Raw genomic sequence first — 27,712 nt, 5'->3', positions numbered from 1 at the left:
GAAATTAAGTTTTTAACCTTTATTTCTTTTACTTGTTGTAAAGTCTATTGGTTTCTTAAAGTACTTTTCCAGGAGGCTAGTGGAAAGCTGGTAGCTGATACCACTCACAGGACTGATTAGCTGCAGTGACAGAGCTTCTGTCTGTTACTGTGCTACTGCTAAGTTAGGCAGAAATTATCAAGTTGAATATAGGTTGCAGGATAAGGGGAGGGTGGAATGGGGAGAGAAGGAATCAGAACCGTGGGTCATGGGAAAGAGGAGTTGCAGGCAGGCCTAAGCATTCATCTGCCTGAGCCATGAAACTGTTCAAATGGCTAAGATCCAAGTGATGAGATCCCTCATGATTTCTAACCTAGGTGTTTGAAGGCTGTAATTTTACAAAGAAGTGGTATAAATATTGATCGCTATTGCCTATCACGACTTTCATATTTCATTTATTAGCAGCATGCAGACCTTGGCAGGACCCATCTGATATGATTGTGGTGGGTAAATAAAGATCAGTGACTTTGATTCTAGTGCCAGAGTCGTTAAATTTTTACAGTCCTTCAAGGTGGCTGTGCAAAGAGGTGTGTACTTGAGTGAGTTTCCAGTGACAGTGTGTGTGTACGTTCTTTTTTGATTTGGTTGTGGGGGTTTTTTGTGATCTCTTGCACCACTGTGAGTTAGCTCCCTCAGGCTTGAGGCAATGTAGCTCCCAGGACCTCACAAGCTACGGTATGAAAGGGGGGGGGGGGGGAAGGTAAAGGCTGATACTGGATTTATTATCGATGTCATTGCCTTGCAGGGAAAGGTAATGCTTGCATCTGACTTGAAGGTAATTTTGCTGAGAATTTAACTTGTGTATTAACTTCAACGATAAGCCAGGAGGTTATAGTCGATGCTTCAATGTAACTAATCAATCAGACTATATAAGTAGCAGAAAAGAATCTGGGCTGAGATAATATATGCAAAAACACCTCAAAGTCAGTCATCCGCACAGTTGTATAATCATATTTATGGAGTGTCAAAACAATGTTGTAAGCTGGGATTCAGAAATGAGCTCCTGGTTTATGGAAAACTCAAGCAGCTGTTTCAGAGACACCTTTGGAAATCTTAGCTGAGGGTTTGAATTGTGGCAGTCCTTCCTTTTCCTTCTCACAGGCAGAGAGACTGCAGATATAATACTGATGAGAAAGAGCTGTAGTCCTTCTGTGTTGGCCACCAATTTGTTGGTCAGCTGGTGGGAACATCTGCTGATATGATATCATTCTTGACTGAAATGCCTTGGCAGTTAACAAAATTCTTCAGAACGGAGCCGGAGACTCTGTGGAGGGGGCTTGTAGTACTGAACACCGTCAGTGTGGGTGTCTGCAGTTGGCTTTAACTCCCTTCATAGTAAGTGAAGAGATACGGGTGCTTCTGGGCTGCAGCTTGTCTTGTCCTAAAACAGGCTTCTGACAGATCAGATGAATGGTCTTCTAAAAGTGCTTTTCCTCTCTCTGTGTTGACAGTGAAGGGAGTGAGGACTGGTTTATATGAGACCAGACATCTCCCTGACTTTCCTTAGCTAAGAATGCTGCTTCTGCTCAGCTAATACACAGTTAGCATTACTTCTTCAGCACTCGCCGTGTTCACATTCACAGAGCAGAATGCCTTCATGGGGAAGGATGTGAAACTGCTTTCCAGAGCAAGATTTGACATGCAGAAAGAAATGTGAAAGAAAGGTTTGACTTTCCCCCTTGAGTTTGCTGTTCTGATAATGCTGGCTTTTATAAAGGCCCCAATTCTTAGGTTTTTTCCCTTGCCTTCCATTTTGCTAGATCAGAGGAGCAGAACTGATAAGTTATGGTGTGTGGTACGCCTTTTTCACCAATAGATCATTCTGTAACATAAAACCTGTGGTAGATGAAGGTAAGGTTAAAGCTACAACTGAGTAAAAGGCAAATGATGAGCTCAATCTGAGGACACAAATTAGAGGTGTTGCCCTGTTTTTGATAAAACACCCTGTGCCTGAAATTGCCACTTTACAACACACCTTTTGTTTTCCTGAGCAAACAGGCAAACAATGGACAAGCACATTTCAGAATTTTTGCCATTTGATGCCCAGGTTTTCAGAATTCCTAAAGCACTTAACAAATCCATTAGAACTGCCAACAGTGAGTTGTATCTAAGTTTAGATTTTGCTTCATTTTATAACCAGAGTGGGTGTGGATGAATAATATACCAGAATCAGAATCATTTTCTAATTGTCTTGCCAATATAATAATAATTTTAAAAGAGTGAATTAAAAATTATTTGGCCACTATTAAAGTTGTTTTCTTTCTATACTTTGTGTTTGATGTCATTAATAAAACCCCAAAATCTCACTGTTTTTTTTTATTCAGTGCTTACTATATGTGAAGAGAAGGAAACGGTCATCTTTGTTCCCGATTTCATATGAGGATTCATACCTACTTTAATTTCCTGTTCTTTCAATTCTCAGTTCCTTTGGCCTGTGAACTAAATGCTTTTTCCAAAGGAAGTGCCCCTAGTGTATCATAAAGTTTCAGACCTCCAGTGTATATGCTTGTGTTTCCTCTTCTGAAGCGGGAAGTAGGCTGAAACTTGTAGTCAGACTCCAGCCACAACTGAATTCTTCTGCAAAAGTTGATTGCATCTTGTAAGAACAACCTTCCCTCTTAAAGGTGCTTTGTAAGCAATTTCTAAACTATTACAGTTGATATTTGTATTTGTACAGAAGTGCAGCACTTGGTTTTAATCTACAAGAAGTTAAGGTTAGTCTGAAATAGAAGATTTTTTTTTAAGCTGCTATTTAATGTGCTTATAGTATGTACAAGTCTATATTGCAGGATAAATCACTACTGCCTAGTTGGTTTTTGTTTTTGTAAACAGTTCTGGCCCTATAGCAAACCAGTGCAGGTAGCAAAGTCCATGCTATAAAATTGCAAACTTGAACAGGTTGAACTGAAATATTCTTGGTTTCAACCAGAAGTTCCTAAATTTAGAAAAAAGTTGCATGTTTATGTCTCATGAGATTTTTATCTTCTAAGGCAACTTCTAGTTATATCTTTATATTTACTTTGTGATTGTGATTGAAACAAATTCTTCTCTCTTTTTAAGAAGAGTAACCAGATTCTTACAGAATAGCGTGATTTTAGAGTAGTGAGATTTTAATAAAACTCAATGCATTGTGAGAGCTAGAATAGCATCATGAATGTTGACAGTGGTTTTACACTACAGTTGGCTTGTGTTTGGGATCTAATGGAAGGCACTGATGGTTTGCTGGTATAACAAACTGTGCTGAAAAACTACCTTAACAGTTCTGTTGGTAGTTACTGCTATGCTTTATTGCCTTGGGCTGTTCCCTCTACCAGTTTCTGGGATTACAGGGTATAATAAAGTTGAAAACCTTTTGTTTTAGCTTAAGTGAAAGCTGCAAAGGGTTCCTAGTTTTCAGATTGTTTCCCTATAAAAGCTGGCATTCATTCCTTTAACGGACTGTACAGTTATGCAGGAAAAAAATAAATTGAATATGCATCCTGAAGTTATGGATTCTTGAAGATAGTTATGATGATTCTTTTTCTTTAGGAGCATTGTTGGTCTTCTGAAAAATAACTGACAATTTCCTCCAGCAGATTTTAAGGCTAGCACAATTGTTGGTTTACTCTCTATGAAGATAACTGATGCAAATAGCCAATAATCTGAAGCAATAGTAATCTGAAGGTTACTGGGATGCTAGTAACAAGGGGCAGAGTTCTGCATTTTCCTTCTATAAGGTTTCTGTTACCATGTTATGGAGTTTGGTTTTTTAAGAAATTGTTATATAAAGAGAAGTTCCAAATACTGAAAAATAATGAATCTATAATAATGGACTAGGGTTCTTGGTCTCAGCACAGATAAGGCTGGATGGAGGTGAGTCTTAGATCAGAAGGTGAAAGCAGTACAGACTTTTTTCCTCTGTCAGGCCTCCTAGATTCTATTTAACTTTCAGCATATTTCAGGCTATTTCTTAATTTTCTCATTTACTACTCTTAATTTACAAATCCCAAAACCTGGTGCCAACATTTTCCTTTTGTTGTTGCTAGCAATGCCATAAATCACACAATAGTCACATCAAGACTTGTCATTTGCTTAGATCATTAAATTGTGTGATGCCTTCAGGTACATTCCAGATAGAGAAGTCAGTCCTCTGTTTTTAAACTGTGTAATAATGTTTTTCCTGTTGAATTATTTATTAGTGTCACAGACTCCTGTTTTACCACAAATAATAATCTCTAATCTTCATTTCAGTTGTCATAGTTATTTATCTTTTCCCCTGTCTGGTCTCTTAAGACACACTAGTGTTAAAATATGTAAACTGTAATATAAGAAATTATTTATGTGCCATCTGCTGCAACAATGCGGAGACCTAGTCAAGATTGTACTAGTAATACTGATGAATGAAGTTACTGAACTAAAAAATATACATGTAGCATAATTGTTTTAAAATTAAAACAAAAGCTTAGACAAATGAACTGCAATTGGATACTTTATAAAGTGAGATCAGTTTTTCAGTTTTCAGGATTAAAATAGTTTCATGCACAGCTATGAGAGAACAAAAAGAGTTGAAAAGATCTTTTATGCTTCAGAGGAAGGGAGGAGGGACACATTTTTATGAGTATGTTCTTTTGAACGTGAGTTGTTGCTGCAATGAGCTTAAATGTTCTGTTCCAGAATCATCCAAAATTGGTCATGTGCCTCCTTAAGCACATCCCCACCCCTGTAGTGGATGTGTTGTGAAGATCTTTGTACTTCACTTAGAAGCTTTCTGTCTTTACAGAGGGACTGTGCCTTGCCATGCTCTTTCCTTCTGGACGTAGGAAACCATGCCACTGGTCTTTTAGACCTGTGTGTCACGTTTCATTATTGCATAAAATTCCTCATTCATTGAAAGATTTGATCGAAGTTTGCATTAGCTCTGGCTTCACAGTAGTCTACAATGGAGGAGGTCGAGCCTAAATTTGGAAGGGGAAAGCCCAGAAGTATGTTTGGCTGAACAGGCTCTCCTGACATGGAAGATGGGAGTTGAGGATGAAGTGTGATTAACTTACGTTTCTATTCATCCATCAAGCTTTGCGAAGCAGATACATAAAAAGAAATACTACAACACTAGTATCTCAGGAAGTTTAAGGGAATTCTTATCTCTCTCTTATCAGCCATACTAAATCTGTGGTTGAAGTACAGGGCCCCATGTCTGTGTGAAGACCTGTAGGTGAAATATTTTGGCACAAATCATAAGGAAAATACAGGACAACCGAAACAGAAATATTTGTGGTGTCATGTTAGCATTGTTCATTGAATGATTCACAAAACTGCCTACACCAAGAAGCGAAATGTAACCCTGAAAACAGTTGTATTGGAGAGTGTGCTTAGACCCAGTGATCCATGGCACTGAGCACCATTCTCTCAGCACCCTGTGCACTGGATACATCCTAGGGATCTGTTTTTTAAATAAGCATTTATTATTTTTTACCTGTTCTGTGCCCAAATTTGCATTCATTTCCTGGGCCCACTGGACAAGCTATATTTCATTAGCACATTAGTAAAGCTGGTTTATAAGTAGATCTCTTTCCTCCCTGCTTCAAGCCTGCTGCTGTTCCTGCTGGAGTGGGGCTTGGAGAGCTCCCTGGGAGTGCAGCTTCTCACCACTGCTCTAGTCCACAGCCACTAGCATTTCTGATGCTTTGCATCTGTGCGCTGTCATTTGCTTCTGTGTCATCCCTTGATTCCTGTGATCAGACTGCATCCATTCAGTTACCTTCCTGGGGCTTTTTTTCAGTTGCATGCATATTTTTGTGATACCGTCTTCATCTCTGCTAGACTTCAGTTTGTTTTATTCTTATTTTATTTTACCTTATTCACACCTGTGTTCATGAAGTGTGAATAAACAAGAAAAACTTATTATCATAGATTTTCTTAGTATGAATGAATAAGTGATGAATAATTACCCTTTTTAATGCAGATGCTTTTTTTTGTTCTTATGTCTGTTCAATATTTTTCTGATACTACTTGCATTGTTACCTAGCAGTAGTCAATAGAAGACAAATTTCAGTTGTAGACTACTACATGCGGCAATGAACTTTGTATAGCCTTGTTTTGATAAACTTTGTTATGGATCATTGCTCACATTTTATCGTAAAATGCAGTATCTGTGTGCTACATGAACACATTGTCTGAATTCTCCTACCAGGATGGTGATTTTGAATTCACAGCACTCTCATTCCACAAAATCAGTTTATACAGGTGCTAAAAACAGTCCAAGCTCTTCGACTTGATTTTTTTTTTTCCCCCTAGATGGTATCTGATTCTAGGTCTGCTCGTTAGTTTGTCTTAACTTTTGTTTTATAGAACATATATGTTTTCCAAAATGATTTTGTAATATTGGGGTAATCTACATTTGGATGTGCTTATGGAGCTGGGGTTTACTGCTTCAAGCCTGCTCTGTTTGTGTGACCCTACACTGTGCAGTATACTAAGAATTTTGTCCATGCTGTAGAGAACTGGCTAAACAGGAACTGGAAGGATCATCAGTAAATGGTGCAGGATCCGAAGTTCCACAGGAATAAGTGGATTTTCTCATTCGGCCGTCATTTTGTGTTGGAGTTTTGGGTTTTTTGGGGAAAGGAAGGTGTGTTTGGATTTTTTGTGTTGCTTGCTTGCTTGTTTTGTTGACTTTTGGGTTGGGTTTGTGGTTTTTTTTGGTGTGGTTTTTTCCCCTCTCTTAAATGGTGATGGTTAGGTTTTAAGGCAGGTCATTATCTCTGGACTCAAAACATTCCTTGTGCTTTAACAGTGAGTCTGTTAAGTAACCAGAGGGACTGGCTGACCCCAGTGTGGTGTGTTAGCATAGACTGATAGAATTGTGCAGGAGTGTATATTCATTGCAGACTTTTCCAAGAACTTGCATACTAAGTATGGAGTATCAATTCTTGTTATGTGTAACATTGGTGAAGCACAGGTAAACTGGCTGCTGTGTTTAGATCTTACACAACAGACCCCTTCACCCTTCTCTGTCATTCCCCATAGGTACAGACACTGACTGTTCCCCCTTCAGAGATGCAGGATTTACTACCCAGCTGCACTGAGTCTCTCAAATCTGTTTTGAACGTCAGACTCCCCAGTGGTTTCAATGCCAAGGCTCTAGTCTTACGAATACTTTGGGTTTAAGTTCATCCATCTGTTCCACAATGGTGAAAGCAGACAGACATATAGATACAGACCTTTAAAAAGCTTTAAAGCAAAATTTTCTTAGTTAGTGTAGAGGTTATAGGGATCAAGGAAAAAATCTGAGTGTTACATGTTGTCTTCTCCAGTTACTTCTTCTCTCTGGCCTTTAGGCTTATATGAGAGCTAAATGGTGAATTCAGAATCTTTTGCCTGTATTTCAGCTGTTCTGCACACTAGGGGGTATTTCTCTTTAGCTCTCTCTATAGGTCATCTTCCACAGACAGAATTTTTTTTCCTTCCTTTTCTGACTGAAAATACTACCCAAGAGCAGTGGAAGTCTTGCTCTGGCTCATTCCTGCACCCCTGAGCATCTTCCCTGTGGCTTTTAAGGTCACAGTCATTTCTTTTTCTACTGTTTAGGAATTTCCTGTTCTCCACATCTCAGCCTCTTAAGATAAATCTGGTCTTGCAGTTTTCCCTAATTTTCTGCTCCATTATTGTTCTTAGAGGTTCCACCTGAAGGCTTGGAGTCTTCCATCTTGTTGGGTGTTCAGGCTGTCAGGCCCAGTTCAAAGAGCAAATGCAGAACTGCTTCTTCCCCTGAGGTATTACTGATGCAGTGATTCCAAAACCTCAAGCAGAATTCATAAACTCTGCCACCCAGTTAGTGTAACACTCTGATAATTTCCTGAGTAGGTTCTTATTTTTCATATGAATGGTAAAATTTACTTGTACTGTGAGAAAATGATCCTAATTTGAATATATTGATTTTGTCTGTCCAAATATATGTATAAATTCAGGATTTATTTTAAATCCTGTATAAGAATAAAAATGGTTTTAAGATTATTATTTTTTTTAGTGCTTTCCTCCCTCCCTCTCTCATTTCAGATGTTGCAGTTGTGGACATGAGTGATATTTCCAAGCAACCATCACTGTTCTACCATCTTGGCGTGCGTGAAAGCTTTGACATGGCTAATAATGTTATACTCTACCATGACACTGATGCTGACACGGCTCAGTCTCTCAAAGTAAGGTTCTCACTTCAAACTGCGCTTCATTTCAGAAATATTTGTAAAAACCTGATCCTGCAAATGTTTGTGTTTTTCTGAAACTTCCATTGAATGTGATTTCCTGATTGCTACATAACAAAATCATTCTAAGAAAAACAGCTGCTAGCAAAACCAGTATGGTTAGAATAGTATAAAAGCTTGTTTATAAGAAAAGATCCATAGTATGGTACTGATTTTGCTTCAGATGGTTAGACTTGGAATGAGAATGCAGGTCTGATATTTTTTTTTCCTTTCTTTCTCATTTAAATAGCATACATGTTAAAAAATGCTATGGCCTGTATAATAACAACCCTTGAACAAGGGCTGTATTGCAGCTTACTCCTACTATTGAAGCACTTCTGTCAGATGAAGTTTGTATCTCCTAAGTGCTGAGCAGCTGAGACTACAGGAGTTTCCTTTTTATTGCTGTTTTAAGAGGGGGGGGTGGGGGAAGATCCTCACCAAATCTTTTTATAGCCCTGTTGTTCATTTTTATAATAGGATAATACATGCTATACATGTTAAGTCCTGAAATGCTGTTCTGGATGCAAGTCGTATATTGTGGATGGTTCTTTTTTTCTTAGTGCAGGTTCTCTTTGTTTTAGATGGCATTTACACTTTTATGCTTTGTATCATCACCTACTGCTGCTTTTAATATGATCCATTTTCTTGCTGCCTTCACTGAGAGCAACATTGTTCAAGCTTTGTGTTTTTTTCCTTATTTTGAGTTACTGTCTCTTACTACTTTATATTTTTCACGCACCAATGTCCAAAAATCCTTTTTGGAATTCTCCAGTCTCTCTTGATCCTATAAGAATATTAAGTTTAATCTTAATTTTGTATGAGTCTCCCTCTCTTTTCCCAGAAAAGCTTTGTTCTGTCACAGCTTTTCTTTCCTGCTCTCAATGTCATTGATTTTACTCTGTGTCTAGTACCCCATACTTCCTTTCTTCAGGTGGTGATCCACATACACATTCACATTCTGCGTGACCTAGCATCACATGAATTCAGTCTTACACAGGCAAAAGCCTCTCACGCTCTTTGCTCAAAGAGGTTATCCATATGGATATGCGCTAAGGCATACTTGCATGCCTTCCATTCCTCCAACTAATCTGGGTGGGCAGGCATACAGCTTTTCATCCTGCACTGGTAATACACCTGACAGCAAAGAGATCTTTTATTTTTATTTTTCATTAACACAATTTTACCTTTCTTTTATGCTGTCACTCGGATATTCTGATCAACTTCGTTCTCCCAAGGATGTGCCTGAATTTGGGAAGCACAGACTAGTCATCTTCTATTTGTCTCTGCCCAGTGAGGACCTCAGCGGATGGCTTTGATTTCTGTACTTTATGCCAAGCACATGTGCAAGCACCTGCTCCCTAACTGGAGTGCTGAATGACCTCCAGGCTTACATCCATCCATGGGTTGGATCTTCAGATGGATTGTTTTCAGAACTGGCAAATCTTTGCACTGTCAGTTCTGGCGCTTTTTTTGCTAAGGATGTAAAGCTCAAGGACAAATCTGGGGACTTGGGAACATTGGGGCGTGTCTGTGTCACTTAAGGCTGGAAAAGCTATTTTCTGCCTTCATGTCTCTTCTGCTAGAAACTCTGTCAGTGTCGCTGATTTAGTCCTCATCTCCCAGTTGTTTGCACAACCTCCTTGGTCTGTGTAGACCCCTAGTATATCTTGTTTGGAATCAGAAGGCTTGATTTAAGTTGCTGGAATCAAGTAGAAGAGATGCTCTGAAGCAAGTGCTAGAGTAGTTTAAGCAGGGTGCTGGGAGATTGTTCAGTCCTACTCTGATGTCCTTGATACTTCTTCTGCAATTGAGCCCCAGTTCAGTGTTGGATACCATCATATATGCTAATACACCTTTCTTAGGTATACATCAGAAGGTAGACAGGGATTGTTCTTGGGGTCTTTCATAAAACATTTCATGGAATAGGTGCTGGGTAGCTCTTAGAAAAGTGATTCTCCCTGCTGAGAAAGATCTTTTCCTGCAGTAGGTAAAGCTTTTCTGGATATGCTGGCTTAGCCAGGTAGACATACTAATTCTTCAGCTCTGTGGTATTTCAGATGTCTAACCCTTCCATCACTTTTGTTCTGGGGTATTTGGTAGGGCTGAAGGAGTTTAAGTTAATCAGTAATTCTGTTTAGGTAGGTTTTAGTACCTTAATATGTATTTTTAAGCATTTGCTGGTGTTTCTTTATTCTCAGGTTTATGACTAATCTGTTCAGGTTTTTCTCCCTTTCCCTCAGGAATTCATTACTTGGATCTCAGTTGCTGTGCGTTGCTTTTAAGGGTGGTTAGCCTAAGTGTTATAAAGGCAGTATTCATGGCTATTATTACTTCTGCTGGAAGATCTGTGAAGTTCAGGCAGCCTGACTTTATATAGCTTATCTCTTAGGACCCATCCTGAAATTCTCCCAGGAGTTGTCTCTTTGGTTCCACCAATGTTTTTTCCAAACCACCCTAATTCCAAGCATATGAAAGAACATGTAATCCAGATTACAAGAGGGTCATATCTGCAGAACTAAATCTCTTAGATGGCCCCTGATATTTTGTCTGTTGTTAAGGAAAAGAGAGCATGAGGACAATAATTTCTGTGCAGTGGTTGTCAGATATGAAGTTGCTCATGTAGAATCATCTTAGGTTGCCAGAGCACAATTAAATTATACCAGTAACCTGGCTTAGAAACAACTCTGTGTCTAACATTTGTAGCATGGCTTACCTGGAAATCTTTTTCGTTTCACCAAGCAGTGTTCATTGGACATGTAAGCCATCACTAGGAGGAGGAGGAAGTTACTTACCAGCAACTGGAAATCTTTGAGGTCTGGTTTATAAACTAATGGGCATATCACCTGCCTCAGAGTTTCTATATCTCTCGTTAGATTTTGAGGGGAGAATTATGGTGTAGGAGGAGTGTGTTGTTCTGTGCCCATCCAGGTAGGAAAGGGACCTAGGCGACTCAAGGATACTCTTTCAGAGAAAAAAAAAATCTTCAGCTTTGAATGCTTTTGTTTAACAAATGTCCAGAGTGTGACTGGGTATGTGGAGTGCCAGCTCCAATTACTGGCAAGTACAACTTGCTTCATCTTCTGAGCACTTTAAATAGATTTCTTCTCTGATTTGTTAATTTTTTCTTAACATGAACTACTAAGACTTTTCTTGATGCTGTTCTGTCCCTTTACTTGGAACATATCTGTGTCTATATATGTGTGTGTGTATATATATGTATGATATTTTTATTGGAAATAATATTTCCTAGTAAAAATGAATAAACATTTTTATTCTCCCCTTCCCTCCCGCCCTCCCTCCAGGATATGGCATCTCAGAAAAACACAGTAAGTATTAAATCCACATTCATTTTAAAACACAAAATGAGGATACTACACTTGAAGTAATTCTAACAACAAAGCTGCCAAACATATATATGCTCTGTGTGATTGAAGGAACTCTGTTTTACCCATATACAATTCAAACTAGTGGAAATATTGTTGACTTCCTTTCCAAAGTAAAGCTAGATTAAAAAAAAATACTTTTCTTTAGGAGTTCCTTTTTAAGTTCTAGAAAACTTTCTAGTGCCAGTAGATATGTATGTAGGTTGATAGATCAAAATAGAAACGCAGAAATTCAGTCTCTTTCTCCCTCTTTCACCCAGTTGTGCAAATGCATATGTGTGTGTGATGCCTTAACAGGACTTACTTTTGTATCTCAAACGCTTTAGCTACTATATACCCATCCTCTTCCTCAGAAATTCACCAGTTTTGCTTAGAATGCAAGAACTTATTTCCCAAAGTAAAAACATTCTTACCCTTAATGCAAGTAAAACCAACCAAGTAAGTAAGCCTGAACTAAGGTAAAATTTAGTGGTTATTCTAGGCTTATTGCAATATGCCACGATGTTGTAGTTATATATTTTGTCATACTTCACATCATGTCAGTAGTTATTTTCATTAAGAAATTTACACTGTAATTCTGATGACTGTTGAATTTGCAAAAATCTTAAACTTTCATTTATTCTTTCTGTTTCCCAGTGTTCACCATATACTTTTATTTTCTTCTAAATAATATTGAGCAGCACTAAAATAATATTCTTAGACTTTGCTAAAGAGAACTAGAAGAAATAACGCATTAGTCACAGCTGTTTATTTTGAGCTGCTGTTTATACTTGGCCACAGTGGTGCATATAGGCTAAAGATAGATCATGTTGAGCACAAGAGTAAATCCAGGTCCTTTTCCTCTGTGTCTTGTGATTTTTGAACTAGTTTCACCTGTGGGGTGTGAAGTACTTTTAGTGGTCTGTAGGTCTGTGAGGGGGGACCTCAGAATGAGGCAGGTTTGCTTGCGAATGCTACTGTCCAACTGGTGGATGATCAAAATGTCACAAGCATGTTTTTCCCCCTCCAGAGCAAGAGGGACAATTGTGACTGAGCCATTTGGTGGCAATTCCAGAAATGGAGTAAAAGCAAGGAGGATGGAGGTTCAGCCTAGCATGATCAGATTAGCAGCCTGCAATCTTTTCTTCTAGCAGACTTTCTCCCACAGAGGGAGGTATTGACCTTGACAAGGAAGAGAAGAAAAGATGGATCTGGTGACATGGTTTCCACAGCAGGGCCTGGTATTAGACCTGTAAACACCATGTGGCTAGCAAAAGGGGTGGGGAAGGATTCTGAAACTAGGATCCTGATCCCTCCTATAAAAAGGAGGGATTGCCTGCCTAATCCACTCTCTTCAAGTGCTTAAAGAATACTGAATTGTGAATAAAATACAGTGAGGAAAAAATAAAAGACTTGAAATACCAGGTATGGATTCTTAGACCCTTCTGTGCTATTTGAAGTTGTTTGTAGCTGCTTTAATTAGATAAATGTGCTCCCATATTGCATTCTTCTATCAGTTGGGTTTTTAAAATCAGAATTTACAACAAACTAATGAGCAAGCTGAATAGTTAATATGTTAAAACTTTGGTTTTATAAGTTGAAGTTGACTTCAAATAGACAATTCTGCCCCCCCCCCCCTCCTTTCAGATCATGAGAGGCTTGTAGTTTGCCCCTGCCCCACTCTGGTGCCCCTGCTTCATTGCTGGTTAAATATTCTACAATCACAGGGGCAATGTTTTCTTTTAAGTTAATTGCTAATGAGGGTCGCTGTACTAGTTAAGTAGGTACAGAACTGGTGCGAATTACTGTGTCCAATCAAGTACATAGCTTCATAACCATTTCAGTTTAAATGCTGAATAGTTAATACATGTTTACTAGGGTTTTGTGTTTTCCTTTCACTTTTCCTGATTCAAAAGTGTGGGTATGCCTCTCACATAGCTGTGGAACAGCAGAAAGAGCCTAAATACACTCTTCATTAGGGTCTGGAGACGTGTTGGAAAGAAGATAGGTACTTGATCTGCTAAGCCTTCCTCCAACCCAGAGGCAGCCACAAGAGTACCATGGCTGGTTTTATGAAGAGAAGTCCTCTCTGTGCCTTATAAGCTCTATGTCCATGCATCTGCACTGCGTATAAGGGAAGGGGGGCAGCAGAGATTGCTACCAGGCACTGCACACCAGTTTTCCAGCAGCACAAACAAAACTTTCTGGGCTGGCTGCTGTAGCTTGGAGATTTCTCTAAGGTTTCCTTGCCCTCACCTTTGCTATTTATCCTGCAAATCTCAAGTCTTGTACAGAAGTGCAAAAAAATTGTAGCATGGAACAGATGTGGAGCCATGTTAAAGATGCAGAGAAGATGAATGTCTAGTGTATTGTCTGGGGTGATTTTCTTCCATATATTACAAGTAAACCTTGAAGAAAATGGATGTTTTCCTTGTAAAGAAAATGTTATTCTAATTCAGCATCAAGGAGGAGGCAAGAGCAAGGAAACTGGACTTTATAGCTGAAGAAAATGCATAGAAAAAAGGCCAGGAATTCATTTGAGATTTGGCCTGATTACAGCTGATCTAACAGCAAGAATTATACAGCAGCATGCTGTGGTGATGTGAGTCTGAGAGATTTAATAATTTACTGTCTGAGAAAAAGTGTAAGGTAGAATTTCCCTCCTTTCTTCTGCCATTCAGGAATGCAGTTTTCAGAGATAAGATGGGGAATGTGGTTCAGTTCTACTTGACTCCCACAAACAAGCAATTAAAATTCTGTATTGATAATTTATTGCATACCTGGATACAAAAGGAAAGAATTATTGGCTGTGAGAGTTCAGTTCCCAAGAAAGAATTGCCCTGGCATAAAATTCAAGGTCAAGATTCTGTGTCCCATCAGTTAGGTTTCCTTCTATAGAGCTGCTCTGAGCTTTGAGGACTATTTTCTGCTAATTTTACTGAGGATGTATGCACAGCTTTCTAGTTGCTGTCAAAATTATTTTTGATAAAATAAATTGCAAATGTGCAGTCTTGCAGAACAGTTTGTTTACTGTGTCATAGAAAAATTAAGATTTGAGGGTACAGGGGATGCTACTGGACTATAGGGTACAGGAAAATAAATTTATCTATGGAAAATGGGCTTGTGCTTTGCAGTTTCCTTAGATGTCAGATAAGCATTGGTTTACAAGAGAAATGAAGCTTCAAGGAATTTCTAAAGAAAAAATTGCTTTAAAAAAAATATGCCCCCAAACCAATGTAACAGACAAAATCCATGGGAAAGTTGTTCTGTTTTGGTGCAATATTTTGTTGCTATCCTTGATAATTTTTCCCAATAGCGAAATTTCCTCTCCCTTTACAGAAAATTAAGGAATGTTGCATAAAAAAAGTCGAAGATTGAGTGAAGAAAAGAGTGCACAAGGGGCTTTTTAAAAACCGCTGGAGTCAGGAAGGAAAATATACGGTCCTTCTGGCAATAGATCTGGCATTGGTTACGCATGGTTTGAGATACATACTTGGATCCTTTCAGCTTGTTTGAATGTGGCATTGAAAATACTAACTAAAACTTCCCACTCTGGAAAAACTATTAAGGCAAGTACAGAGTATAAGGAGAAAGACTTAAAAGTTAAATTTTCTTTAATTGATGGTATGCCTGAAGAAATTTGAATAATCCTGTTAATTGCTTTCAGGGAAGATATTTAAAAAAAATTAAGCTGGTTATTAAGTGAAAAGGTTTATTACAGTATATTTAGGCCTGTGGGCCTGATGTAGTATTTTCAGGTATTTAAATGTGGTGGGGTTTTTTTTTTTGGTTTTTTTGGGGGGGGGTGTTGGTGTGGTTTTGGTTTTTTGTTGTGGGTTTTTGGGTTTTTTTTCATTAAATCCTGTAGTAGCTCTTAGAGTAAGCAGAGAATAATGTTTGGGCCATGGAGGAGTCATTAGCAAAAACTCTTCTTGATCTAAAGGGAACAGGACTGCAATTTATCCTTGCCACAAGGAATTTTTATGTTGAAAAATCAATTTTTATTGTAATTGGCAGAAAGTCTCTTCAGAGTTTCAGTAGCTGTATAAATTAGACTCTATCTGCTGTTTCAAGGCAATGAACTTTTAAGAAAACAAAAGAGAAAGATTTTGGCATTTGGACTCATAATCTCCAATTTAGTAGCCCCAATGGACTGAAATGAGAGCCAAGACTCCAAAGTACAATTATATTATATGAATTTAATAATCTGAAGAAGCAGTATTGCAGAATAACTTTCTATTTTTTATTTTCTGACTACTTTTACAATATATAACAGTTTGTATTATATGGTCATTTAATATATATTTCTAAAAAAGCCTGAGGCAGCAGAAGTATTAAAAGGGTTTGCAAAAGGGCACAGAATGAAAGAGGAGTAAGAACATTTTACATACAGACAATCATTTTTCTTTTGGGGAGAAGAACAGTACAAAGGCAATGGGTAACCCAGTAAATATTACCTCTAATGTTTCCAATCATAAATTAGGACACTGTTAATATTGACATAATGAAAACTAAGGCTTTTAAAATTAATTTCTGTAAGTTAGTTTTTATGGAAATGTTACTATCTCAAGGGATACATACTTGTAGTGGTTGGATTATAGTTAACTAATCAGACAATGAGTCCGACAGGTTCATATAACTAAGACTTGAAAGCACCTTAATGATGACACAAGAGATCTATAGACAACTAAGTCATGTAGACAGAGAAATTTTACATTCTGGGTGGCAAAGTATTGCACTTTTTTTTGGCCTTGTAAATATGGACTTGCTATAAATACCTATATTCATTTTCTCTTGTTTCTTTCTTTAATCATATCTCTATTCATGTGTCATGTCTGTCTTTTTGATTCTTATGCTGGTTTTTGGTGGTGTTTTCCCCTTCGTTGTTTTATTTCAATTTGGAATAGGTTGCCAACCACAAACCTTTTCTTTTGGTTCAAGTACCTCCTGAATACTGATTATCTGTAATCTGATAGGCAAAGGATGTATCACTTTAAATCTGTTTTCTGTTGAATAGATATGCCATCTTATTAATGTGTTTCTAGGCATTTAAAAATTTATAAGGATACTTTAAGGACCGTGCTTGGCAGGGTCTTTCCTTCAAAGAGATTGTAATGTTGGAGTACTTGTTCCTTGCAAGATAAATCTCAAACATTTAGAATGTTTGGTTTGTCATAATCTCTCTTCTCAGTCTTTACATAACTGTATTTTCTGTTCTAAATTTGAATATACAGAGTATTTTTTTAAGTTTATATCATCTTAGACACATGTATCAGAAGATGGGTAGGAATTTGATGTCACAGAAAACTTCTGTGAAAACCTTAATTCTTAAGACAGTAGTGGATTAAACTCCCTGAACACTCAGAAGTTTGTGACCTCTTTGAGTGAATGCAGTTCATTTTCTGTTATCTTACATCTTTTCCTTCCAACTGCTTTGTAAGTTAGGGTAAGCACTCCTCATACTCTTGATGCATGAATAAGTGGCAAAATGGCCTGCATGGCTCAAGTGAAATAATTGTGCTATTAGCTGTGGGCATAATTCCCTCTCTGAAAATGCAGAGATTTTACTCGACATTATTTATCTGAAAAAAAAAAAACCAAAACCACCCTTTAATTCTAATGTAGTGTCTCTGCTACCAAGTGAGAGTTGCACCAAAATAACTGTAGCAGCAGTACAATTCAAAAACCCCTTTACATTATTATGGTCAAAAGTTTACTTTTAACAGCATTAGCAAAATGTTTAAAGGAGTATTTTAAGACAAAAAACACTCTACATCTCACCTGTTTTGCCTAGAGCCTAAAAATGGCCAAAGTGGTCCTAACCTGGCAGCCCTTCAGCAAAGGCATGGCTCTGTACTTAGTAATTCCTTTAGCCATGCTCCCTTGAGGAAAGTCCCTTTCTCAACTTACTTGCAGTATTTCCTGGAGTGGGTAGGGGGGCAGGGTTTTGGTTCTTTCTGTGATAAATTTTAAAGTTGTGATTGAATATAATAAGTTTCGTTGCTAGCATAATGGGTATATATTATTTACTGAAAGATGAGTTACTGAGGACTTTTTTTTTTCTCCAGTCTACTTGTTTTTTGTAATTGTAACCTAAAAATTTCTCAAAATAAGACAATAAAAATGGCTTAACTACTAATCCTGATATAAAGCAACTCAGCATGCAGTCTATAAGCTATGAAGTTATAATTCTATTACAATTAAGTCATAAGTTATAGATTGTATATATTTGCAGCTAGAATTACCGTATGTTATTTCATACATACCTGTGCCATTTATTCATTATTTTAAAAAGCAACAGTTGGTGTATAACAGGACAGTAATTTTCACGATTTGCTTTTGGTGTCAGAGTCCAGCATCCTTCAGTAGACAATCAGAAGAGGCAAAGATTATATTTTTAGCTATCTTTAACTCTTGATAGCATAAGAAAAGTAGATGGACAGAACTCATATTTTACATAGTGAAGATAAGAAAGGCTCTATTAGAAAGGCCACACACCATGTGTGAAGGGGCTTTATAATTTATTATATGCAAATATTGGACAGAAGAAACCGGAAAATTGGAGCTGGTTGCTTTTCAGACAAGGTGATGTGCTCAAATATATATGAGGTTCCTGGCTTCAGCACACAAAAATGTATATGTTATTGATAAAAATATGTTTTTAATTGCATACATTTCAGTATCCAAAAAGAGGTGAGAAATCAAAGTCAAATAGATGAGATGGTGGCTGAATAAGATTAATACAATGTTTCACATGTCATTTCGTTTTTTTTCCGAAAATTGCTTTTTCAGTAGATAATTGCAGTTCTTTTTGTGTGACAAGATACATCATACTTTCAAATTGGATTTTTTCTTGCCATTGCAAGAACAGGTTTAGGAATAAAGTTTATATACAAGCAGCTTTTGTATTGCACTGAACTGAGTGTTTATTTGAATAAACCTGAGACTAAATTGTTTTAACATACTGGTGGTTTGGGTTGCAATTTTTCCAACTTTTTTAGTAGGAAGTAAAGATAACACTGCAACAGATAATTATATTGTTACAACAGAGACACTGTACTATAGGGTTTATGAGGAAAGAATGTGGCTTGATCTTTATCTATTAGAAATAATTTAAAATTCTAAATCCTTACAGACTCAGTTCAGCAACAGAATGTACTGATACAGGTTTTTTTCCATCTCTATTTTTAGTAACTACATGCCCTACATTAACTTTCTATGAACAGTTTATTTCTTATTTCTCTTGTCTGTTTTATTAATGCATATAAAAATATGCCATCTTCATATCCATTCTTCCCATCATCTCAGTGTTCTCCAATTGTTTAAGGTCTCTTTAAATGGCTACAGCTTTACTGCAGGCTTAGATGATACGAAAAAATTAAAGGTATGATTTTGCTGTACATGTTTGATGCCTTGATATCCCCAAGGTGGCAGTTGAAGGGTATTTATTGGTAGTTGATTGTGTTAGATGTGTCATACTGACACATCTTCATGTGTCAGTGTTCCTATCTAGTTACTCTGGAATGCAGTTTACTTTTGTTTTTTTAACAACAGAGAATTACTCTAATCTGTAGCTCCAGATGGGGTACTGGTACTTCTAGTAGCTGTGGTTTTGCAGTTTCTGGTTTTGGGGGACTTGCTCAGGAGTTGGAGACTGAAGTTGCTGGTCTTGTGCTTTGAAGGGCATTTCCAGTTTCCTCTCCGCTTTCAGCACCTTGATCATGTTTACTTTTTTTTTAATGTGCCATATTAAGAATTTTTGGGGTTTACTTCTAGAATGTTGTGTTAGAAGTCTTAAATATATTACAAAACATGTCAAAGTTTGGTTGGTTGGTTGGTTGGTTTGGTGTCTGATGGCAGCATGCAGCAAATGTTTCGTAGACTCCTGTGGATTAAACATCTCTAATGTTTAGTCTTTCCAATGCCTCTGTTTCTCTCTCTCTCTCTCTCTTTGTGGGGAGCTATGCATCATATCCTTCCTAGCAGAGTGAGCTGAGAGGATGCAAGTGTATCTCTGACCCCACAAATCTGGGAGCAGAAGGTTAGCTTGTAACTGTCAGACCCTATTGGGGTCTGTGCATCACATTAAAAAACTGAACAGTTTTGTTGTATTGCTGCTTAACAGAGCTGGACCCTTATTCATCACCCTTGCTAATATTGTAACTCTTCCATGGAAAATTCCTTGAGTTTAATGCTTGCACTGTGCTAAAGCTTCAGAGTGCACCAGTCCTAATCTAGCTGTTTTGTCTGACAGTAAAAGATTCTGCGTATATACAAGCATGTTTTCACTTTAATTTATTTTCTAAACTGTGCCTGTTTTTCTTTTAGGCTTCCAGTGGCAATTATTATTTTATTCCATATATTGTCACACCTTGTGCTGACTACTTTTGCTGTGAAAGTGATGCCCAACGAAGAGCTTCTGAGTACATACAACCCAACTGGGACAATATCCTGGGGCCACTTTGTGTCCCACTGGTGGACAAGTTTATCAGCCTTCTCAAGGATGTTCATGTTACATCATGGTAATTTTACAACACATACACCCCCAGAATCTTTGATAGTCTCTTTTTAATGTTATGAAAAAAGATGCAGAATCTCTAATAGCATTTATTTTTTCACTGCGCTTTATATAGTGCTAAAAGAAGCTGCTAACTTTACTGGTTCCTGCAGTGATGTCCTGCAACTGTTGCAGTTAACTAACCATGTTATGCTAGAAATTGATTGAAGTAAGCAAAGTTGGTCCATGGGTAAGGTAAAGTGCTTAAGGATAAATTACAGTGCATCAGTTTGTAATAGGAGATGAGATCACAGCCTCTTCATAGAGCTCAAAGCCAAAGACTGTCACCAAGTAAGTGTATATATACGTATTGCAGTAATGGGTAATCAAATGTAACTTCCATGGTTTGTTTTTTGTTTTGGTTTGGTTTTTAACATTAGCCTTCTGACATCGCCGAATAAACATGATACTGTTCACCTACTTCTGCAAGCGACTGTTGGAGTTTTGAGGATTGGGGCTGAAGATGGAAGTGTCTCTTTCTTGATTGCTCACCCTATACCCTGCAGCTAGTCTGGTTTTGTTTGTATTTCTGGAAAAACACTGGAAGAGACTGAGCTTCTAGGTTTTCTTTTTCCTAGCATTCTGAAGTGTGAGGTAGGACTGAGTGCCTTCTGATATCTTTCTCTTTCCCCATTGCCATCTAAAAAACTCTTTTTCTCACCTGGTCCCACTCTTAGGATCACAGAGATGACCCTCTCCGCACACACCTTGTCCTTTACACCTCCATCCATGGTAGGCCTGCTATTCTCTGGCACCTTGCTGGGCAGTGGCTGGAATATTGCTGGCCTGAAGAAGCACAGGCTGCCTCCCGCTTCTCCAAAACAGTGCTAGAGGGGAGGCTACATGCAGGTGACACCAGCCCACTTTGAGGAAAGGACAAGAGGAGAGGCAGAAACTCAATAGAGTTGGTCAGCATACTCGGTAGAGTTGGTCAGCATATAGGAGAGCTGTACTTAGTAGTGCAGACTCATGAAACTAGTAGCACAGTTGGTCCTGTTAGTAGTAAATTTTGGTACCACTTAGTGTTTGTGTCATTGTGAAATGGTGCTCTGGGCACCAGCTGACCAAAGCTACCTGTATACTTCATCTCTGATGTTTATGACCAGGGTTGTGGATGATTTTGGTTTGATAATTGTGTTGTGAAGTCCTATAGTAAAGCCTCTTCTTTTTCTCATTTTCAGGCTGAAGTGCCTGAAAGAGGTGTTTGTACAGCTGCAGACTTAGACATTGTTGTGGTAAATCCCAGTGAAGAGGAAGATATAGCTAGATGATCCCTCATTCCTGCCAAAAGTTTGAATAAGTTCGAAGAGGTTAAGTGTTGCATAATTCTTGAAAGTGAGATTCCTATTCCTAAATCATTTGGATGCTTTGAAAAACATTACCCCATTCTCCCCATTTCATTTGGTTAGCACAAGAAGAACTAACTGTGATTAGGCTGGTAGAAGGCAATGCTGGATAGAAACCTGAGGTTGGAAATCTATGGTGAAATAGGCCCAACCTCTGCTGACAGTAAAACAACTACTAAAAGCTTTCAAATAATGCTTACTGTGACCTTGCTGCTTTGTATTATAAGCATATCTTACATGTTATATGTAAGATATAATGTATATGGGACAGAGAGCTTTAGTTTTGTTTGCCATGTGTAGGGCTTATGCTAAGCAAAGTTGAATACTTTGCAGTACTCATTTGTAAACAAAAATGCGTTGTATGCGCTTGAGTATCTGTCCGCTGACATCTGCTAACTTCCAAACTAGAGATTCCATAAGCTGCTCCAGATAAAAGTTACCCCTAAGTAGCCTGTCCAGGTTGTTTATAACTGTCATATTGATAACTTATATATGATTTTTTTATTATTATTATTCTACAAAAGCTCCAGTATTGTGTTGTGCACTGACGTTAGCATAAATAAGGTGCACTTACTGGGGGCTTTTACATAGATCCTACCTACATTCTATATTTTGTTCATCAAACAGATTGCAATTAAATCAGCTTTTGGTGGCTTATTTTTGTTTTACTTTCTTTGTTTGAAAGCCTCTTCCATTCATGATAAAGTCATGTACCTCCTCTTTACATCACATTGGTCTTTCATCTCTGTGACACTTTATTATCCCAATTATTCCAGCTGCCTTTAGGTTACCAAGTACCACATCTGTTGTGGTCAGTAATGGGGCAAACAAATGCCCCAGTTTTACTGTGGTGATAAAATTACTTCACAGTCCTGGTTATAAACACATTGATACCTATCCCCACAGTCTGAGATGGGGTAAGGTAGAATATTTATGGTGAGTTAATGAAAACGTGGAAATGTTTGATGTGCACCTCACTGAGAAAATGGTACTTTTTATTAGAAATCGTGCTTTTTATTAGAAATATAACCGTGTTTCATAGGAAGCATCTAACAGTCTTCTTCCCATATGTCTATCTTTTTTTCTTTAGTGCCTATTATAAAGAAACACTGCTAAATGATATTAGAAAAGCTAGAGAAAAGTATCAAGGAGATGAACTGGCTAAGGAGCTGGCCAGGATTAAACTTCGTATGGATAATACTGAAGTGCTGACTTCTGACATAGTCATAAACCTGCTTCTTTCTTACAGAGATATTCAGGTATGTTCCTAAAGACTAAGGAAGATTATTTTATCATGGGATTTTTGCTTGCTTGTTTTGTTGTACTTCATTGTTTGTTAAACAGTGATTCAAAACTGACACTAAATTGTTACATTGTTTAACAGCTTGACTTGCCTGTTGGGCAACTTAAGGGGCGTTAGACTCTTACTTATTTTCCCTATGAACAAGAGACACCAATTAGGTGACTTCCTGAGTTCTCCTCCTTTTGTTTTTCATTGATTTTAACCTCCTTAAAAAAAAAAAAAAAAAAAGAAAAATCTGAAGAAAAAAGTTTTCTTTTCCCTTCCCTCCCTTTCCTCTCTCGCTCCTATAGTCAGATATATTTAGAAATGAAGAAAATACATTTCTTGTGACCATTGTATTGGCCAAAGGTGCCTAAGTTGAGAGCTGTCATGCAGACAAACACTAACTTATTTTTAAAATATAGCTGCATCTTTTTTCTTGATTTTATTTTTAAAGTAAGTTCTGCTTTTGCTAAAACACAGCCTGTATTTCCAATCTGACAGTTTATGTGTTTGACATTCCTTTTGAAGTATACTTCCAACAATTCCATTGACATTTTTTTTCCATCAGGAGCTAAGTTGGTTATTTCATTAGTGTAAATGGGTCATAAGAGAAGTGGGTGACCACATTATCCTGCACTACCCAACTGATCTGAGATGCGTATTTTCCTGCAGCACTTTATTCAGCTTCATTTTGATTGGCCCTGGTGATCATTTGCATTCTTTTGAAAGGTCTTCTCCCTTGAGAAACGAAAACACCTTGAAACAGTTTTGAATCAACAAATTAAGTAATGTGAGGCCATTTGTGGTGTCAGTAGACTGGCCTCTTCAGCAGTGTATATGCAGGTTACCCCTGAGAAGCCAAAATGAACGCACAAACGGCTGACACATGGCAGAATGAGCTGTGCTTGAGTCTGTGACAATCTGATGAAGTGTCATTCATCAGAGGTCCTTAATAAGGCCTGAAAGAGCCAGACTTGTCACGTCTTTTTCCTGGTGCTGGGAGTGTATTCAATCAAACTGGCCAGAGGGATTCCATGATTTGGGCCATGGCATTGAGGTGAGGAAGAGGCAAGTACTGATGTGGACAGACAAAATCCCTGTTTAATTCCTTACCCAGAGTCTGTGTCACTGACTTTTCCAGGAACAGTCACCTGAGATACTGCCTAGCAGTCATGATACGTTGTAGTGATGCTTTCTTCTGCTTTCAGTTTATTTTCTTTTGGCTTTAATTTTTTCTTTTTTTTTTTAATTCATACCAGGACTACGATGCTATGGTGAAGCTGGTAGAAACACTAGAAATGCTTCCTACCTGCGATCTGGCTGATCAACACAACATTAAATTTCATTATGCTTTTGCGTTAAATCGGTAAGAATGATCGGTTGATAACGTTTGAAATCATTATTTTCCAACAACCATCATTTTGTCAACAACCCGATGAGAGTGAATCTGTTCCAAAGACCACCTGAGTAATCGTGAAAGACTCCAATGATACCAATGGGTCCTTGGTCAGGCTGAGATTGTTTATTCTGAGTCACTGATTATTCTGAATGTCTTGAAAAGTTTAGTGTGATAGAGTTGGGTTATGGGTAAGTTATTAAAGTAATAGATAATAAGCACTGCTTAATCCGTGAATACACGTATCATGCATGATACAGTTTCCTTGAAAGGCTGGAAGGTTCTCTGGACCTGCAGGCACATTGCTAGACTAGGAAGCACAGAAATATTATTGAACTCTTCTAGTTAGCTACAGATTTCTGTAGTGTCTATGTATAATAGTTACTTAATTTCTAAAGAATTTATATTAAGATTGCATTGAAATCAAATGAAATCACATATAATAAGAAAAGTAATTGGTTAGATGCAATCCACATGGTGTTAAAAATTATGACCTGCAATCTAACTAAAAAATAGTACTGGGCATTGTCAGGATGGCATATGTCAAAAGGATTAGGAACTAGAAAAGTAGTTCCTGTAGCGTTTTATGGAAGGTGGTCATAAGTCTGGTGCCATTTGACAGTTTCATCAGACTTAGGAGTAAATGCAAAATCATTGCTCAGAAAAATATTGGGTATTACTGCATCAGTTCTGTCTCGAAGAACAGTCTTCTCACAACATTTTGTAGATTGTCTTCTCTTAAAAAGAAAAAAAATATTTTCATGCAACCATATCCAAGGTCATACACATAGGAGCAAAGAATGCAGTACATATCAACAGGAAAGTTCATAGAAAACAGTGATTTTTGGAAAGGATCTGGTGGTTTGTTTAATGGGCTGAGTGATGCAGTGGCAACTAGCTTGAAGTGATCTTTGAAAGATGTGGCAGTAAGTAATAGAGAGTATATGGACTATACAGCATAGGTGTGACTGATACTGCACATAACTCTAATGTCCATGCTTTTATGATAGCTAGCTATAGTCATGTTTTTTTGAAAGTTGGAATTAAATCTTTTTAAAATGCCTTTTTTTATTAAGAAAATCTTTAAGTTCTGAGAAGTGGATTGATTACAATAAGAATTATCTCTGTAAGAAGGAACTTATCAGGTGCCAGACAATGCCCAAATCTCTCACAGAAAAAGGAAACTAGACCCATGTTTGGAACCTTAACCCAAATTTAAATGAAAAAGCCTTTTTTTATAAGCAGAAGGGTAAATTATTTAGCTCTTGATACCAAATATATGAACATGGTTCCTACATATAATTCAGCTTATGTAGGTTTGTGAATTTTTTAAGACTGGAAGTGAACACTGGATGTTTTGGTTCTCCACTTCTGGTGTCATAGACCATTAAATCTTAGCTGATTAACCATCTACAAGTCTGTTCACTTGTTTTGCTGAATCGTATCTTGCAGAAAATTTGAAGACAGAGATGCATTTATATAAATTGCAGTTTTCTCTGATATCACATCAACTGAGAGAAAATTTTCTCATTAGACTACTTTAAAAATAAAATAAAAATATGTACTTTAGGTCTAAAATTGTTACTGTACCACATTAAGGCAGTATTTTAAAGTAGAAGCCAGTGTTTTGGCATTTCTTTTATAAACCATGTTCTTGGCTGTACAGTTATTGTTGTTGAACATCATTGTTATTACAGAATTGTATGTTTTTTTTCTACCTTATGATCTTACAAAGCTTCTGAAACTCAGTTCTCCTTAAGATACCATACTGATGGCTTGAGAAGTGGTTTCAACAAAAAAGGATTTAGCCCTATTTTTTAGAAGAAGTTTGTCCAACTTTTTATTATTTCAGGAATTTGACTAAGATGTTTAAATCTGCCAATAAGCATAATGCAAGGGTCATGCCTTGTCCTTAGGGAAATATCCTGGTATGATCAGGTTTTAAAGCTTTTTCATTTCAATGTGCATAATAAAATTGGCAAGATCTTTTGCATTCTTTGTCCTCAAATTATTTGTATTTTGAGCAGCATGTGAACCTTATACCATTAAATCTTCCATTTTGGCAATGCCAATAGCATCATGGTAAGACAAGGCAAAATTAATTACTCATGAACTCGCTTTTCCCATCAACAGGTTTCATTAAATTGATCACTAGCCTGAACTAGTGTGGCTCTCCTTGTGTTCTTCTGGGAACAATTTAAACATTTCTATGGATTTTTTTTTCTCAGAAATAAATGGCCAATTTTCCACCAGTGAGAATGCAGAATTTGGCTTCTACAGATGTTTTTGCCTTAAACAAAATAATGGACAAAAGTCAAATGTTAAGACTTAAACATTTTCAGAACAAGTCCACTTAGTTCAAAATGACCCCCAGAGTGTTACTTTTGGAATCTTACTTCCATGGCAATTTCTTAAAAACAATTTTTTTAGTGAATTCTATCAAGATCTATTTATAAAAATACAGAACAATGTTTTCTTTTAATATTATTTTAATTCCAGCATACAGAACAGTATTAATGTTGCTCAGTGAGTCTGACCCTACTAGGAACAAAATACACGATAAGCAAAACAGAACTAGAAGCTGTAAGAATATCTGACCCTGCAGAAGTTAATGTTTGCCTAATTTCATTATGAAAGTGTGCCAGAACTGTGGTCATAATCAACAGAGACACTCATTCATTTATTTCCTTTTGGACTCTGTGACTGAGTTCTGTTGGCAATTAATTTCACTTAACATTTTAAAGTCAGTGGTGCTCCAGTGCTGTGCAGAGCTAGCAATGTAGCAGGCAAGTGGTAGAGGATTGCTTTTGGGGGCTTCAGGTCTTTGCTGCTGCATCAGGTGGACACGAGCCCAATCTGAACCACAGTTGTGTGCAATTCTGGGTCCAAGTTCACAAATTGTGCTAAGGGAAGGGACAGGGATGTTTTACTTTAGACTCACCACTGTTCCAGCCTAGCTGCATGTCTTCTGCTTCAGAGCCAGCCTGCATCTGACCTGGCTTGGATCATGCACAAAGCAAGCCTGGGCCTGCCTGCGGAGTACTGTGCAGAAATGTTCTAAAGCACTCAAAATTATTGTGTATAGGGAGGCAGTATTTTCATGCTAATTTCTGGTACCCTGATTCACATACCAGGTTTTTAAGCACAGCCCCTCTCCTAGATCACTGTCTTCCTCCTTGGTTTCCATTTCGGAGCAGACTATCAAGAACATAGCAGATTTGTCGTCTCTTCTGTTTAATAAGAGGCTAATAACGGATGTTTGCAATGACAGGCTTGTGCTTGTTTCCAAGCCTGGGCTAAATAGGTCACTACCCTGGCTGCTTGTTTAGAACTCCTAGGGAGCAAAACACCGTTCCTTTACCAGTGTCTTCAGCTAATTAATTTTGACTCCACACACAAGCAGAGCAGAGTGTGTTCTCTTTTATCAGACATGGCTTGGTTTAAGATGTTGTTCCTTGTTGAGGAATCCCAGCTGAGATTTAGGTTTGATTGTATCTTGATTTAGGCA

The 27,712-nt window shown here is 37.6% G+C and overlaps 1 protein-coding gene across 1 annotated transcript in view; it reads left to right on the top strand.

Moving 5' to 3' along the window:
- The window catches only part of MAP3K15 (mitogen-activated protein kinase kinase kinase 15), an 87,278-nt gene that overhangs the window by 16,275 nt on the left and 43,291 nt on the right, over positions 1-27,712 (top strand). Inside the window, exons 2-6 of the mRNA XM_055802503.1 lie at positions 8,074-8,213; positions 11,561-11,584; positions 19,949-20,142; positions 22,614-22,782; positions 24,068-24,174. Of these exons, the coding sequence (XP_055658478.1) occupies positions 8,074-8,213; positions 11,561-11,584; positions 19,949-20,142; positions 22,614-22,782; positions 24,068-24,174 (634 nt within the window). The remainder of the gene's footprint in view (positions 1-8,073; positions 8,214-11,560; positions 11,585-19,948; positions 20,143-22,613; positions 22,783-24,067; positions 24,175-27,712) is intronic.

This window comes from Falco peregrinus, chromosome 4, assembly GCF_023634155.1.
Source record: "Falco peregrinus isolate bFalPer1 chromosome 4, bFalPer1.pri, whole genome shotgun sequence".
Classification (NCBI taxonomy): Eukaryota; Metazoa; Chordata; class Aves; order Falconiformes; family Falconidae; genus Falco; species Falco peregrinus.
This window is presented reverse-complemented; position numbering and strand designations above follow the sequence as displayed.